Source organism: Mustela lutreola, chromosome 9, assembly GCF_030435805.1.
Source record: "Mustela lutreola isolate mMusLut2 chromosome 9, mMusLut2.pri, whole genome shotgun sequence".
Taxonomy (NCBI): domain Eukaryota; kingdom Metazoa; phylum Chordata; class Mammalia; order Carnivora; family Mustelidae; genus Mustela; species Mustela lutreola.
Genome location: NC_081298.1, coordinates 120,122,133 through 120,136,762, shown reverse-complemented (window position 1 = coordinate 120,136,762; position 14,630 = coordinate 120,122,133). Strand labels below are relative to the sequence as shown.

The window sequence follows — 14,630 nt, the reverse complement described above, 5'->3', positions numbered from 1 at the left end:
TAAAGATTTTTATTTATCTACATGAGAGAGAGAGCACAAACAGGGCGAGCGGCAGGCAGAGGCAGAGGGAGAGGGAGAAGTAGACTCCCCGCCGAGCAGGCAGCCCAATGCAGGGCTTGATTCCAGGATCCTGGGCGGAAGGCAGCTGCTTAACTGACTGAGCCACCCAGGCGCCCCATGTATTCGTTTTATGCCATGTTTGTATCTGGCTCAATTATGTGTGTGTTGTGTGTTTTTACTGGAGTGTGTTATGAATGTGTCTAAATTCTAGCTGCCATGGCATGACTTCAGCCACCCATCGAGAGTGCCTCTAGTATTTACCAGGGAATATTTAGGGCGAGTGTTTATTCTGTAAGCTCTAGAATCAGTTTTGCCTCTCTCTCTGCTCCTGTGGAGCTGCAGACACAGGCTTCTGCTCAGCCAGTCACCAACCTGTAGTTGTGCCCCCTCTGAGGCCTTAGCTTCTACTCTTCTTGCCAAAGACTGGCCCCCACCACCAACGGCTGCATAAGGGAAAGAAGGCTGGGTCTGAGAAACTGCTCTCTATGCTTATTTCTTTTTCTTGCCTTGTTGCAGTGACTGCCATTAAGTTCCAGAACTTCTAGTACTGCGCTGAAAAGGAGTAGAGTAATGTCCTTGACTTGTTCCTGACTTTAGAGGGAAAGCATTCAGTCTTTTACTGTTAAGTACGCTTGTTAGCTGTTTTTGTTTTGTTTTGGTAGATAGATGCATTTTACCAAGTTGAGGAAATTTCCCTTTGTTTTTAGTTGGCTTAGAGTTTTGTTTTGCTTTTAAACATTTTATTTATTTGACAATTTATTTATTTATTTGGCAGATCACAAGTAGGCAGAGGCAGGCAGAGAGAGAGGGGGAAGCGGGCTCCCCACCGAGCAGAGAGCCCGATGCGGGCCCGGCTCGATGCCAGGACCCTGAGATCATGACCAGAGCCGAAGGCAGAGGATTAACCCACTGAGCCACCCAGCTGCCCCCTGTTTTTCTCTTTGAAGATATGCGGGGTTTTGTCAAATACTTTTTCTGTGTCACACCCCCTTTCTGAGTCTACATTTCTGATTCTAACAAATTTCCTCTTTCAAAATGATTGTCATTGGGAATTTCTACTCTCTTTAGCAATCACCACCCGTGCCTCACATGGTATGGCTGGAGAGCCTCAAAAGTCCATCACTTCAAAACAGACTAGTCAGGAAAGTCAGTGTATTTTCAAAGTTAGCTATTTCTCAATTCCACATGCAGAAAGAAATCAACACAGTTGATATTGAACATCACCAAGTCTTGTCCAGTTTCATTTTTATGATAAGTTCAATTTAAGGAACCTAACCTGGGTCCTGAAACACTTAACTGCAATTTTTGAGGTCTCAGTAAGTGCTCAAACGAAAATACATATTCACAAAAACAATCAAGAAAACAACAGAGTGCTCATTGAAACCCTTGACTTGCGGGAATCTATGGCCATAGGAGTTTGTGAAATGTTGTATCATAGGAGGTCTCAGAGTCTTGGGATGGTATATTATAAATCTCCCAGGAGGAGAAATATAGGGGGAGTTTTTTCTAAATTTATTTGATTATGTTAGTGTTTTATTTCAGAAGATCTTCTGGGTAGCTTTGGAAAATGATGGTTTACAGGTGAAAGCAGTTTGAACTCACAGAAAAGAAGTATTTTTTTCCTAATTAAAAAAATGTAACACTCGCTAGCAGATGCCTCAATTCTTTTCGATATAGTATATCACTGAAGTACAGTAAGTTTAAACTTAATGTTCAGGTTATTAGTTTGTTTTCCCTCTCAGTAAGTTGGGGGGCTCGATTTGCATTCAAGTCCTATTCAGGTACCCTTTTAGATTAATGAAAAAATTTGGCACAAATGTATCTTGACAAAAAACAACTTTGAAATGGCAGTTTTTAGTTTCTGCTTGTGTCCTGAGATATAAAACACTTGAAGAATGATACTCCCAATTACATTTAATTTTGACTATTTGCATACATTACTAACCTCAAGGCACTAAAGTTTTGAACAGGAGGTTAAGTTAGGGGTCTGGGTTCTGAAGTCAAGCAGCCTGAACTCAGTCTCTAGCTTGCTGTTAACCCCTCCTCACGAGCTTGAAGAACTTGGACAAGCCTTAACCTCTGTGATTTCGTTTTTACAGTTTACAAGTACTTTGATAAGTTTTACAATTTACAAGTCTTATAACAAACCTAAGTAGGGCAAATAATTTTATCATTTCCAATTGACATTTGGTGGAACAGTCTCAGAATGTTTAAGTGACTTGCCCAGGTTCACTGATACATGAAGCCACAGTGACTCAAATAATATATTCATGTAGACTTTAATACTTGGATATTCTTCCACTTTATTGTATGTTGCTGCCCAACATCAGATAAAAATGTTTGTTTTGGTAGATAGATGCATTTTACTACTCTCTTTAGCAATCACCACCTGTGCCTCACGTGGTATGGCTGGAGAGCCTCAAAAGTCCATCACTTCAAAACAGACTAGTCAGGAAAGTCAGTGTATTTTCAAAGTTAGCTATTTCTCAATTCCACATGCAGAAAGAAATCAACACAGTTGATATTGAACATCACCAAGTCTTGTCCAGTTTCATTTTTATGATAAGTTCAATTTAAGGAACCTAACCTGGGTCCTGAAATGTGTGCTATTCCACACATGTGCTATTCCACACATTTCACACGACTCCCAATCCTCTCAACAGCACTTGAGGTTTTAAAGAATTTAGGTTTTCAAGATAATGGGATGATCCCAAGAACATACAGTTCGGTATCCTGATTGTGGTATAGCAATCTACACATGATAAAATGACAGAGAATTATACACACACCATTCAAATGTCAAATCCCTGCTTTTGATATTGTACTAAACGTATGTAACAGGTAACTCTTGGAGAAACTGGGTAAATTGGGCCTTTCTGTTCCAACTTTGAGGAACACTGGTCAGGTATTTTATAGAAGTCCCTAAATTTGAGTTTGTCCAGCCTTTTTTTTTTTTTTTTTTTTTAAGATTTTGTTTATTTATTTGACACAGAGGGAGAGAGCACAAGCAGGGGGAGCGGCTAGCAGAGGGAGAAGCAGGAAGCCCAATGATGAGGGGCTTGATCCCAGGACCTTGGCATCCTGACCTGAGCCTAAGGCAGACGCTTAACTGGCTGAAGCTACCCAGGTGTCCCACGCCCCTGTTTTTTTTTGAATTAGATAGGGATTATGATTTTTTTGGAGAGGCAGACCAGAGGTCTGTACTGGGTTTACAAGTGTGAATCTAATAATATTTATTTTTTTATTTTTATTTTTTAGAATATTTTATTTATTCATTTGACAGAAAGCACAAGCTGGGTGAGGGGAGCGGCAGGCAGAGGGAGAGGGAGAATCGCCCAGCTGAGCAGGAAGCCCAATGTGGGGCTCCATCCCAGGACTCCAGGATCATGACCTGAGCCAAAGGCAGACGCTCATCCGACTGGGTCACCCAGGCACCCGTCATACTTATTTTCAAGTGAAAAGATTAAACATATGATTAGTAAATTTACTTGACTACAGTTCTTCCTGGCCCCACAACACCCCCACACATCTATTAACAACTCACAGAAGTTGAGTTGTTGGTGACGTGGATGAAGACATTAAGCTAAATAATATACTTCCAGCACCTCCAATCTGGCACTTCTGTTCAACAAAAAGATCTGGGAATGGCGGCGTGCAGTAGGCACGGGGTACTGAGGTCGTTTGGTTTCTCCCAATCCAGACCAGAGGTTTTTCAGACTGCTTACTTGTAGACTAGGGCCGCACTCTGGGGTCTTCTCCCGCGCACAACCAGACGGCCGCACAGCTCCTACAGGAAAGCGTGCCGTCGCCGCCGGGACCGCCGCGGAGGACCTCGGCGCGGTCCCACTGCCCAGGATCCCCGCCTAGCGGAAACACATGGAGCCCAACCCCCATCTCCAGGAGCCTGGGAGTGGGGCGGGGCCCAGGCAGCGGCCACTCCCCAGGCTCAGGGGAAAAAAAAAAACCCCACAAAAAACTGGGACATTGCGGACGAGAAGCTGGCTGGACCGGGGGCGCGTGGCACGCGCCAGCTCTCCCGCGCATGCTCCAGCCACCCGCTACCCGCCCCCTCCCCAGGTCCCGCCTCTTTCGCTCCTTCTCCCCCTCCCCCGCCAACCTCCCTCCGAGCTTGGCCCCTCCGGGCGCGCGGCCGACGTCCCGCGTGCGTGCCGGCGCCTGACTTCACTTCCGGCTAACGCGCTCCGCTTGCCCCCTGGCCCCGGATGGTGACTGGCGGCGGTGCTGCACCTCCCGGGACTGTCACTGAGCCGCTTCCCAGTGTGATTGTGCTGAGCGCAGGCCGGAAGATGGCGGCTGCGGCTGCGGCGGCCTCGGGCCCGGGCTGCTCCTCGGCGGCGGGGGCGGGAGCGGCCGGGGTCTCGGAGTGGCTGGTGCTGCGAGACGGCTGCATGCGCTGCGACGCCGACGGGCTGCACAGCCTCTCCTACCACCCGGCGCTCAACGCCATCCTAGCCGTCACCAGTCGCGGGACCATCAAAGTCATCGACGGCACCTCGGGGGCCACCCTGCAGGCCTCGGCGCTCAGCGGTGAGTGTGCGGCACGCCGGGCGGGGGCCGGGCCCGCCGCGGGAGGAGCGCGGCCCGCGGGATGCCGGGGAAGGAAGCCGCCCAGCCCCGGGGCTCGGCCTCCGGTGGAGGGGAAGCGGCGTGACGGGAATGGGGTGGCGGAGGGCAGGGCTGGGGGCTCAGGCCTGCCTGTGAGCCGAGGCCCGGAAGCTGGTGGAGGAGGACCGTGGGGCTTGGCTTTTTCAGCGGCTGCAGCTGGGAAGAAAAGACTGGCGGGTCGGGGAGTGGTGGGAGTTGCCTTTCGGGCCTTGAGTGTCCGGTGTAGGTTGGTCCTCTGGGAGAGGTGAGGAGGCCTCGGAGCCCGGCACCTGAGAAGGGCAGGCCCCCGGGTCGGTTTTGGAGAAGGTGTCGCTGCTGCCTTCTGCTAGATCAGAGAGCGAACGGGTCGCCCGGTTGGTCCCGACGTGAGAGCCTGGTGGCCGGAGGCCAGTGTCGGAGCCGGCATCTAAGCCCTTCCCTCGGGTGGAGAGAAGCGGATCCTCGGCTGTTCGTACGATCCGCAGGTGCAAGGATGTACAGCGGGCTTCGCGCCGGGGGTGGGGGTGGGGTGCGCCTGGAGTGGGGGTGGGGAGGGAAGTAGGCGGGCCGGCTGCCTGAACTGTACGGTCGACGACTTCAGGACTCAGGCGGACGCCATGGAAGACTAGACCTTGTCCCTTAGCTCGGGGCTTCCAACTTCGACCCCCTAGTGATGAGAAGCTCCGAGCCTGCGGTGTATGAAATATAGATTCCTTTGGGATCGTGATGAGGTGAAACTTCAGGCCCTCCTTGTTCTACCACAGCGGGCCGAAAGTTAGGATTCGGAGGTATGTGTGAGTCTCGCCAGTGGAGGAGAGCACTTCTGGGTGGAGTAAACGTTGTTCCAGGGACGGGACTTTATGCATTAGGTGAACGCTGTGTGTACTGGAGTGGAGTGTTTTGGAATTAACTCTGGCTAAACTGTGTTTGGTGAGATGACATTTCATTTGCGGTTGAATGATGTATGGTTTAATTTAGAGGTTACAAATTGAGATAGAAAAGTTAGTATATGAGTGGCTTACACGCGTGCACAGAGGTGTGTATGCCTGCATTCAGCAGAGTAAATTAGTTATGTGGCTAAACAGTTCACTTAAGTTTTAACAGACACAGATTTTAACATACACAAGTAACATACACAAATAAGTTCATTGTTCTGGTTTGCTATGGAATAAGGCATGTAAGAGTTAATAGTAGTGTAGGGATAGAAGAATAAGAGATTTAACTTTTGTCAGTATGAGAGTTGTGAAAGAAATGGATTGTATATAGCTACAGAATATAAGCCTGGACCATATCTAAGATACGTCTAAGGGAAAGTTTTGGATTGTAGCCTTGTAAGTTTTCTTTTCTTGGCTTAAGGTAAAGGACAGGAGGGGTGTCCCAGATGTAACTATGAGTAGTAACTGCATTTTGGACATAACAACCTGTCTCTATGTATGAGTGGGAGATACTAATTAGTAATTGGATATCTTTCTTCTTAAACTCCCTTAAAATATTTCAGCTACAGAAAGGTATAAAGAATAAGGTGAACAACCATGTATTCCTGATTCTGTTAATGAAATAAAACATTAGAAAGTTGAGCCTCCTCTCTGTCTCTTGGATTGTATTCTTCCAATCCTCCTTCCCCTGTGAGCATTCTCCTTAATTTGGTTTTATTGTTTTCACACGTTTTTATGTATTTTAGCATATGCTTGTATCTTTAAACAATATCTAATACTGTCTTTCATGATTGTAAACTTCGACTAATTGGTGTTATAATATATGTATTTGAATTTTTTATAAAAAGCCATATTAATGGAAGGTTTACAATGCTTTTGATAGAAAGGAGTCTGATGGGGAGTTTTTATGCTTGGAGCCTATGTTTGAGAAAAATAATGTGTGTGAGCGTTTGTAATAAATGGTTGAGGAAATTGGGCATGTATGAATGTGTCTGTTATGAAAGGGGAGAAAATAGTCACTCTAGTGGTAGATTCCTAAAGGGGAGGGTTTGAGGATTTTAACACAAGATTAAAGGTACATGCATAGAACATCATTGATTTGGGTAACTTAGCTGGCATATGATGGGGAATTTGTTAATTAGAAAAGTGTGGGATTGGATATAGTCGCAGATGCCCACACATTGAAGTTTGAGTATGTGATTTGAAATATGTGGAAGAGTCTATGGTAAACAAAAGGATTACAGGAAAGGTTTGAAAGTAACAGTGGACAAAATCTGTGATGTTTTCATTTATGAGAATTGCAGTTATTGATGATAATTACCAGAGGTTGTATAGAGTCTTATGTATGTCATCTATTTTGGTGATTGGGGAGCAAATGCTGCTTTTTTTTTTTTTTGTCTTGCCTGTTATATGTATGTATTTAACATACTTATTTAGGAGGTTTGCTTTTAATAATTAATAGAGGGTGACCGTCATATAAATAGAATGAGGAGAAGGTGCCAGTAGTGACCATGGTCCTAAGATGACCCCTCTTTCCAGTTAAGGGGCAAGGAGCTACTTTGTTTTTTACCCTAGAAGAAAGACATCTTTGTGTGAGGGGAAAAAGAATGATGGAGTTTTATTGGGTGATAGGTGTCTTCTGAATGAGTTAGATTGTAGGATTATGGGTAGCTTCCTAGAGTAGATTGAAAACTGAAGGATGGGAAGCAGGACGTATGTATGTCTTCAGTTGGGTAGCAGAGGTGGTGAATTTTTGAATGTGTCTTCTAGCACATATCTGTATCTGATATGCAGTGTTTGTAAATACACTTTCGTTAGATTAAGAGCCATCGGTATAACAGAGGTTAGGCAAGTTGCTCCTTTTTAGCATTTAAGAGTTAAGAATTTAGCGTTCCTAGGCTGATTCCTTGGCCTGGCATTCTTTGACTTCTACCAATCTCTCTAGTCTTGTCTCCCTATTTAGTTTTGTGAACTGGTTCATTTCATTTCCTTTCCTAACTGGGTAGTTTTGTTCTTTCTTGGAATGCGCCAGTCCCCTCCAGGCATATCTAAGCCATTTTTTAGGTCCTAGAGCAAATCTTAACTTCCTGATTTTATTTGTCTGAAGCGATCCACTGAACCCCTACGCACATGTTGTCCTCTTAATGTCTATTTTAGTAATTTGGCAACTTACTGTTTGTGGTATGTTTTCTGTCTTGGACTATTTAAATTCCATTTAGCTTTTTGTGAATATAGGATGTCCATTTAACTATATTTAAAACTCCTTGTGGGAAGGAACCTGTCCTCTTGTTTATATCCCCTCCTCAGGATGCCCAGTGCAAAATACTAATAAATACTTTTCAGTTGTGTATAGAGGCTAATGAGTATGTTAAATGGGTGCTTCCTTACATACCAACTGCTAAATAAACACCTTTTCCCCTCCTTTCTTTTCTTAAATAGATTTTGTTTTTTAGAGCAGTTCATGGTAAAATTAACCAGAATGTCTAGAGTTCCTAGATACCTCCAGTTCCCTCTGTACACACAACCTCCCTTCACTATCAGTGTGTTTGTTATAATCAGTGAACTTGCATTAACACATCATTATCACCCAGGTCTGTAGTTGACATTAGTGTTCACTTTTGGTGTACATTCTGTGGGTTGTGAAAAATGGATATATCATACAGAATATTTTCACTTTCAGGGGTGCCTGGGTGGCTCAGTGGGTTAAGCCTCTGCCTTAGGCTCAGGTCATGATCTCAGGGTCCTGGAATCCAGCCCTGCATCTGGCTTTCTGCTCTGTAGGGAGCCTGCTTCCCTCCAGGACACCCCTGCCCCCACCTCTCTGCCTACTTGTGATCTCTGTCTGTTAAATAAATAAATAAAATCTTACAAAAAAAAAAAAAAAGAATAGTTTCACTTTCATAAAAATCCTCTCTGTTCTGCCCATTCACCTGTCTCTCTCTCTTGCCCTTGCCTCTCCCTGATTTTTTTCACTGTATAGTTCTGCCTTTTCTGGAATGTTACATGGTTGGAATTATACAGTAGCCTTTTCAGTTTGGCTTCTTTCAGTTAAGAATATGCATTTAAGTTCTCCCATGTCTTTTCATGGTTTGGTAGCCCATTTGCTTTTTAGCTTTGGATGATATTCCATTGTCTGGATGGACCGCAATTCATTTACCCATTCACCTACTGAAGGACATCTTGGTTGCTTCCAGGTTGCGGCAGTTATGAATAAAGTTGCTATAAGTATTTGTGTGCAGGGTTTTTTGTGGACTTGGGTTTTTAGTTCATTTGGGTAAGTAGCAAGGAGCATGAATATCAGATTGAGTGTTAGGATTATGTTAGTTTTGCAAGAAACTGCCAAACTGTTTCCAGAGCCGCTGTGCTGTTTTGTTTTCCCAGTGCTAGTGAATGGGAGTTCCTGTGGCTCCACATCCTTCTCAGCATTTGCTATTTTTCCATTTTGGATTGTGGCCATTCCTTTTTCTTCTATAAAGTATTTTTATTTATTTATTTTTGAGAGAAAGCGAGACCAAGCATGGGGGTGCGGGCAGAGAGAGAAATGGGTTCCCCAATGAACTCAGTCCCAGGACCCAGAGATCACTACCTGAGCTGAAGGCAGACACTTAACCGACTGAGCCACCCAGGCGCCCTGGATTGTGGCCATTCTAATAATAGGTGTGTAGTGGTATTTCATTGTTTTAATTTGCAGTTCCCTGATGACATAGGATGCTGAACATCTTTTCACAGGCTAATTTGTGTACTTGGGATTTTGAAAATCAAAATAGCTCTCTCCATACACCACTTGACCATATTGTTTGTATTACTAGGCTTGTTCCTCTCTTTAGCTATAGTTTGTTCCTGCAATTTAGCGTAAAGGAAGGAGCCTGGTTGTGGAGACTGTTGGCTTAGGTTAAGATCCCAATTTCTGCTTTCCCTCACCTCCCAATTTAACTGTGTAACCTTGACTAAATTACTTAACATTTCTGTTCCAGTTACCCCATTTGCAAAAGGGGGATATAATTGTCCTAATTATTAGGAGTGTTAGTACACGGAAAGTTCTTTGAACAGAACGTGTGTTTACTGTTCAAAAATACTTCTTCTATTTACTTGTAAATCTTTGTAAATACTCTTTTTTTTTTTTATTTAAACCTTTTTGATATTCTGTGTTAAATCTTTTGAACTTCACTCTAAATTTGAACTTAGGAATTTTTCCTATTTACCACCTTTTACCATCCAGCAAAATCCATCTAGTTTTTGCTTTGATGTAAGAGTGAGGTAATGCTGATTTCTTCAGTTTTTCTTTCCCTCCACCCTCCCTCCCTTATTTTCTTTCCCTTCCTCTCCCTCCCCTCTTTTTAATTTGAGCAATCTCTATACCCAACATGGGGCTTGAACTTATGGCTTTGAGATCAAGAGTCAGATACTTTATTGACTGAGCCAGCCAGGCGTACCTACTCAATATTTTCTTATTTAATTACTGGTGGTGTTTTTCTCTTGATTTCTAAAATAGTGCCTTCCTACCCTAATAGTACATTTTGTATTGTTTGCTTTTTTAATAAACTTTTTTGAGGGCACATAGAAAGAGAATGGGTGTTTATATTTTAGGTATTCCTGAATTTTGACTTTTAGCTCACTTACTAACTCAGTCTCTAAACTTCCTGAACTTTCAGCTTTTTCTTTTGTAAATTAAGATTAAGATGAACATTTAATAGAATGGTTGTATAGATTAAGTGGTAAACATGTTTAAAGTGCCTAATGCTGCTTGGCATATGTACACAGTGAATGTTAATTCTCCTAAGGCTCATGGGTACTTGCTATTACCATGCTTCTCACTATTACTTTAAAAAATGGTCACTGACTTAGTGTTTATATACAGAGGACAGATAGATATCATTGAAGTGCACATGGAAATTTAAATGCTGGTGACGAATATTATCTCTATTTGGAAGAATGTCTTTCAGTGTATTGGTGTGGCTTAATGTCAGAATGAAGTTAAGACTATTGTATTACTAGTTCTGTGTGCACACGGATTGTTCATACACTGTCTGTAAGTAAGTAACTGAAGATGAATGTGTGTGGGTAGTAATAAGTAGATGTTGTACCGTATGTGTACATCGTGTCTACAGTTTCTGAAGTGGGCTCCAGATTTCTGTCACCTGGAGGAAACTCCAAAACTGCGCAGTTTTAAATTTTTTTATATTTATTTATTTATTTATTTATTTATTTTTAAAGATTTTATTTATTTATTTGTCAGAGACAGAGGGAGAGAGAGCAAGTGAGCACAGGCAGACAGAGAGGCAGGCAGAGGCAGAGGGAGAAGCAGGCTCCCTGCCAAGCAAGGATCCCGATGCGGGACTCGATCCCAGGACCCTGGGATCATGACCTGAGCCGAAGGCAGCTGCTTAACCAACTGAGCCACCCAGTCGTCCCTTTATTTTTATTTTTTAAAGATTTTATTTATTTATTTGAGAGACAGAGATTACAAGTAGGCAGAGAGGCAGGCAGAGAGAGAGGGGGAAGCAGGCTCCCTGCCGAGCAGAGAGCCTGATGCAGGGCTCAATCCCAGAGCCCTGGGATCATGACCTGAGCCAAAGGCAGAGGCTTTAACCCACTGAGTCACCCAGGTGCCCCTGCTCAGTGTTTTTAGACAAATAATCTAGTTTCAGATTTCTTTGTGAATATTTCCCTTTGACATTGACTTTGATTAGGTATGAGAAATTTGCACGATGGTCATAAGTGAGAAAAAGATCACTGTACTCTACTCCAGTTGTGGTGGAGTTCAGATTGGGAGAATTTTTACATATTTATTTTTTGTTTGTTTTGAGCTTCTTGTTCAGACTTAAAGCCCAGAGCTGCCTGCTCTAAGAAGTCTTGGAGCATAGAAGACTAGTTAGGTTACCCTGTGTATTTCTCAAATATTTTTTGGGATCAAATTCATACTTATTATCACTTTGTTAGAGGTAGAAAATATTCTTTTTTACTATTTCCTAAATTAAGCTTGCACTAATTTGGATAAAATATAAAACCTTTCTGTAGGTCTGTTTTGGAAATTGTAAATGATTCATACAACTTCCTATTTCCTGACTTACCTTGGGAAGATAAACCTTTCTAGTCTCTTTCTAGTTATTTTATGAAATATAATGAACACAATATAGAGTTGGGATTTCAGTAGCCCTAGAAGATAGTTGTCTCCTGAATGCATCCGAGTTCTTTTTTTTTCTTTTTTTAAGATTTTGTTTTATTTATTTGACAGATCACAAGTAGGCAGAGAAGCAGGCAGAGAGAGATGGGGAAGCAGGCTCCCCGCTGAGCAGAGCGCCAGGACCCTGGGATCATGACCCAAGCCGAAGGCAAAGGCTTTAACCCACTGAGTCACTCAGGCGCCACCCCCCCTTTTATTTTGAAAGATTTTACTTATTTATTTGACAGAGCAAGCAAGCGTGTGCCTATACCCTCAAGTAGGGGAGTGGCCGAGGGTGAGGAAGAAGCAGGCTCCAGGGAGCCTGATGTGGGGCTCTATCCCAGGACCCTGGGATCATGACCTGAGCTAAAGGCAGTTGCTTAATGGACTGAGCCACCCATGCGTGTCTGCATCTGAGTTTTTTATAAAAACTTAATTGGGCAAATCTCTTTGTGGGCTCAGTACAAACTTTATGTTACAGTTGACTGACTTTAAAGTAATGCTACGTGATGACCTGCCTTATGTCAAAGATTTGCTGTTTTATTTTATTTATTTTTTTAAGATTTTATTTTATTTTATTATTTTATTTTTTTTTTAAAGATTTTATTTATTTATTTGACAGACAGAGATCACAAGTGGTAGAGAGGCAGGCAGAAAGAGAGGAGGAAGCAGGCTCCCCGCTGAGCAGAGAGTCCGATGCGGGCCTCGATCCCAGGACCCTGGGATCATGACCTGAGCCAAAGGCAGAGGCTTTTAACCCACTGAGCCACCCAGGCGCCCCAAGATTTTATTTTTTAAAAGATATTTTTATTTATTTGAAGGGGAGGCAAAAAGAAAGGGAGAGAGAGTTTATTTATTTATTTTTTTTTTTAAAAGATTTTATTTATTTATTTGACTGAGAGAGATAGACAGTGAGAGCAGGGGAAGCCTAGCTCTCCGCCAAGCAAGGAGCCCGATGTGGGGCTCGATCCTAGGACCTGGGGATCATGACCTGAGCTGAAGGCAGATGCCTAATGACTGTTCGTTCACCCAGGTGCCCCTGGGGAGAGAGTCTTAAACAGACTGTACGGGGAGCATGGAGCCTGGCTCTGTCGCATGACCCTGAGATCACAACCCGAGCTGAAAACAAGAGTCGAACTCTTAACCCAGGCGCCCCTTAAGATTTTATAAGTAATCTCTGTACCCAGTGTGAGGCTTGAACTCACAAACCTGAGACCAGGAGTTGCATTCTCTACCAACTGATCCAGCCAGGTGCCCCAGTTTGCTGTTTTTTTTTTTTTTTTTAAAGATTTTATTTGTTTATTTGACAGAGATTACAAGTAGACAGAGAGGCAGGCAGAGAGAGAGAGAGAGAGAGAAGCAGGCTTTCTGCCGAGCAGAGAGCCGGATGTGGGACTCGATCCCTGGACCCTGGGATCATGACCTGAGCCGAAGGCAGCGGCTTAACCCACTGAGCCACCCAGGCGCCCCTCAGTTTGCTTTTTATTAACAAAACATTTTCCCACAGTTAATTAGAGCGAATTTATATTAAAATTAAAAAAATATTTTGATCTGTTTTTAGAGCAAGAAAAATTGATCCAAATTTTTTTTATGTTTATCTCGGATCTTTTCCTAACTATTATCTGTTCAAGGATGATTTTTCTCTAACAATAATTTGTCTAAGTCTTTTATTAGCTATAGATTTGCTGAGGGTCTCTATAAGATAGCTTCTGGATCCAAACAGTTTGGGATTAAACCTTGGTTCTGTTTGATCTTGAAGTTCATCCCATAAAATGAGAATAGTAATAGTGTCTACCCCAGAAAGTGGTTGTATATATATATATACATACATATATATATATATATATATATATATATATATATATACACATACATACATACACACACGCTCAAAGTATTTTTTCATTTTTTTGGTAGCAGTGGCTATTTAAATACTGCAGACATTTTTGTTGCAGATATGTGGTTGAAGTGGCAGTATTCTTACAGTTTTCCGTGTATATGGAAATGTGACTGAAATATAATGGACATAATTATAATAACTTTTGTATTCCAGGAGAAATATAGACTATGTAAGTTAATTGATTTTGGACTTGAAATTGTGAAAAGAGCAAGGTAATGTGAAGAACTAGTTTTTTTTTTTTTTTAAGATTTTTAAAATTTATTTGACAGAGATCATAAGTAGGCAGAGAGGCAGGCAGAGAGAGAGGAGGAAGCAGGACTCGGGGCTCGATCCCAGGACCCCGAGATCATGACCTGAGCCGAAGGCAGCGGCTTAACCCACTGAGCCACCCAGGTGCCCCTGTTTGTTTTTTTTTTTAAGATTTTATTTATTTGACAGAGAGAGATCACAAGTAGGCAGAGAGGCAAGCAGAGAGAGAGAGAGAGAGAGAGAGAGAGAGAGGAGGAAGCAGGCTCCTGCTGAGCAGAGAGCCCGATGCGGGACTCGATCCCAGAACCCTGAGATCATGACCTGAGCTGAAAGCAGAGGCTTAACCCACTGAGCCACCCAGGCGCCCCGAGCTAGTTGATTTATATTTATTTATACATTTATTGAACATATGCTAGACACGGGGGCACAAAATAATCAAGGCAACAGGGACGCCTGGGTGGCTCAGTGGTTTAAGCCTCTGCCTTCAGCTCAGGTCATGATCTCACGGTCCTGGGTTCGAGCCCCACATCGGGCTCTCTGCTCAGCGGGGAGCCTGCTTCCCCCTCTCTCTCTGCCTGCCTCTCTGCCTACTTGTGATCTCTCTCTATCAAATAAATAAATAAAAATCTTAAAAAAAAAAAAGAATCAAGGCAACATTTTGGCCTTTGAATGCATGCTTGGTGATGTGTTTAGGTAAATCTTTTTTTTTTTTTTAAGA

At 43.0% G+C, this 14,630-nt stretch overlaps 1 protein-coding gene and 1 long non-coding RNA gene across 11 annotated transcripts in view; one reads left to right on the top strand and one right to left on the bottom strand.

Annotated features, from left to right (window-relative positions):
* The window catches only part of LOC131840553 (uncharacterized), a 36,413-nt gene extending 32,223 nt beyond the window's left edge, over positions 1-4,190 (bottom strand). The window contains exon 1 of the long non-coding RNA XR_009357396.1: positions 3,786-4,190. This is a non-coding gene — a long non-coding RNA (uncharacterized LOC131840553). The remainder of the gene's footprint in view (positions 1-3,785) is intronic.
* Positions 4,191-4,253: 63 nt separating this feature from the next.
* Positions 4,254-14,630, top strand: part of BIRC6 (baculoviral IAP repeat containing 6) — a 226,673-nt gene continuing 216,296 nt past the window's right edge. For 9 of the 10 annotated variants that reach the window (XM_059188672.1, XM_059188669.1, XM_059188667.1 and 6 more), the window contains exon 1: positions 4,261-4,608. In XM_059188672.1, coding sequence (XP_059044655.1) covers positions 4,284-4,608 — 325 coding nt within the window. In that variant the 5' untranslated portion in view covers positions 4,261-4,283. Of the gene's footprint in view, positions 4,609-14,630 lie in introns of all 10 variants that reach the window. The other variant, XR_009357395.1, reaches the window with a different exon arrangement.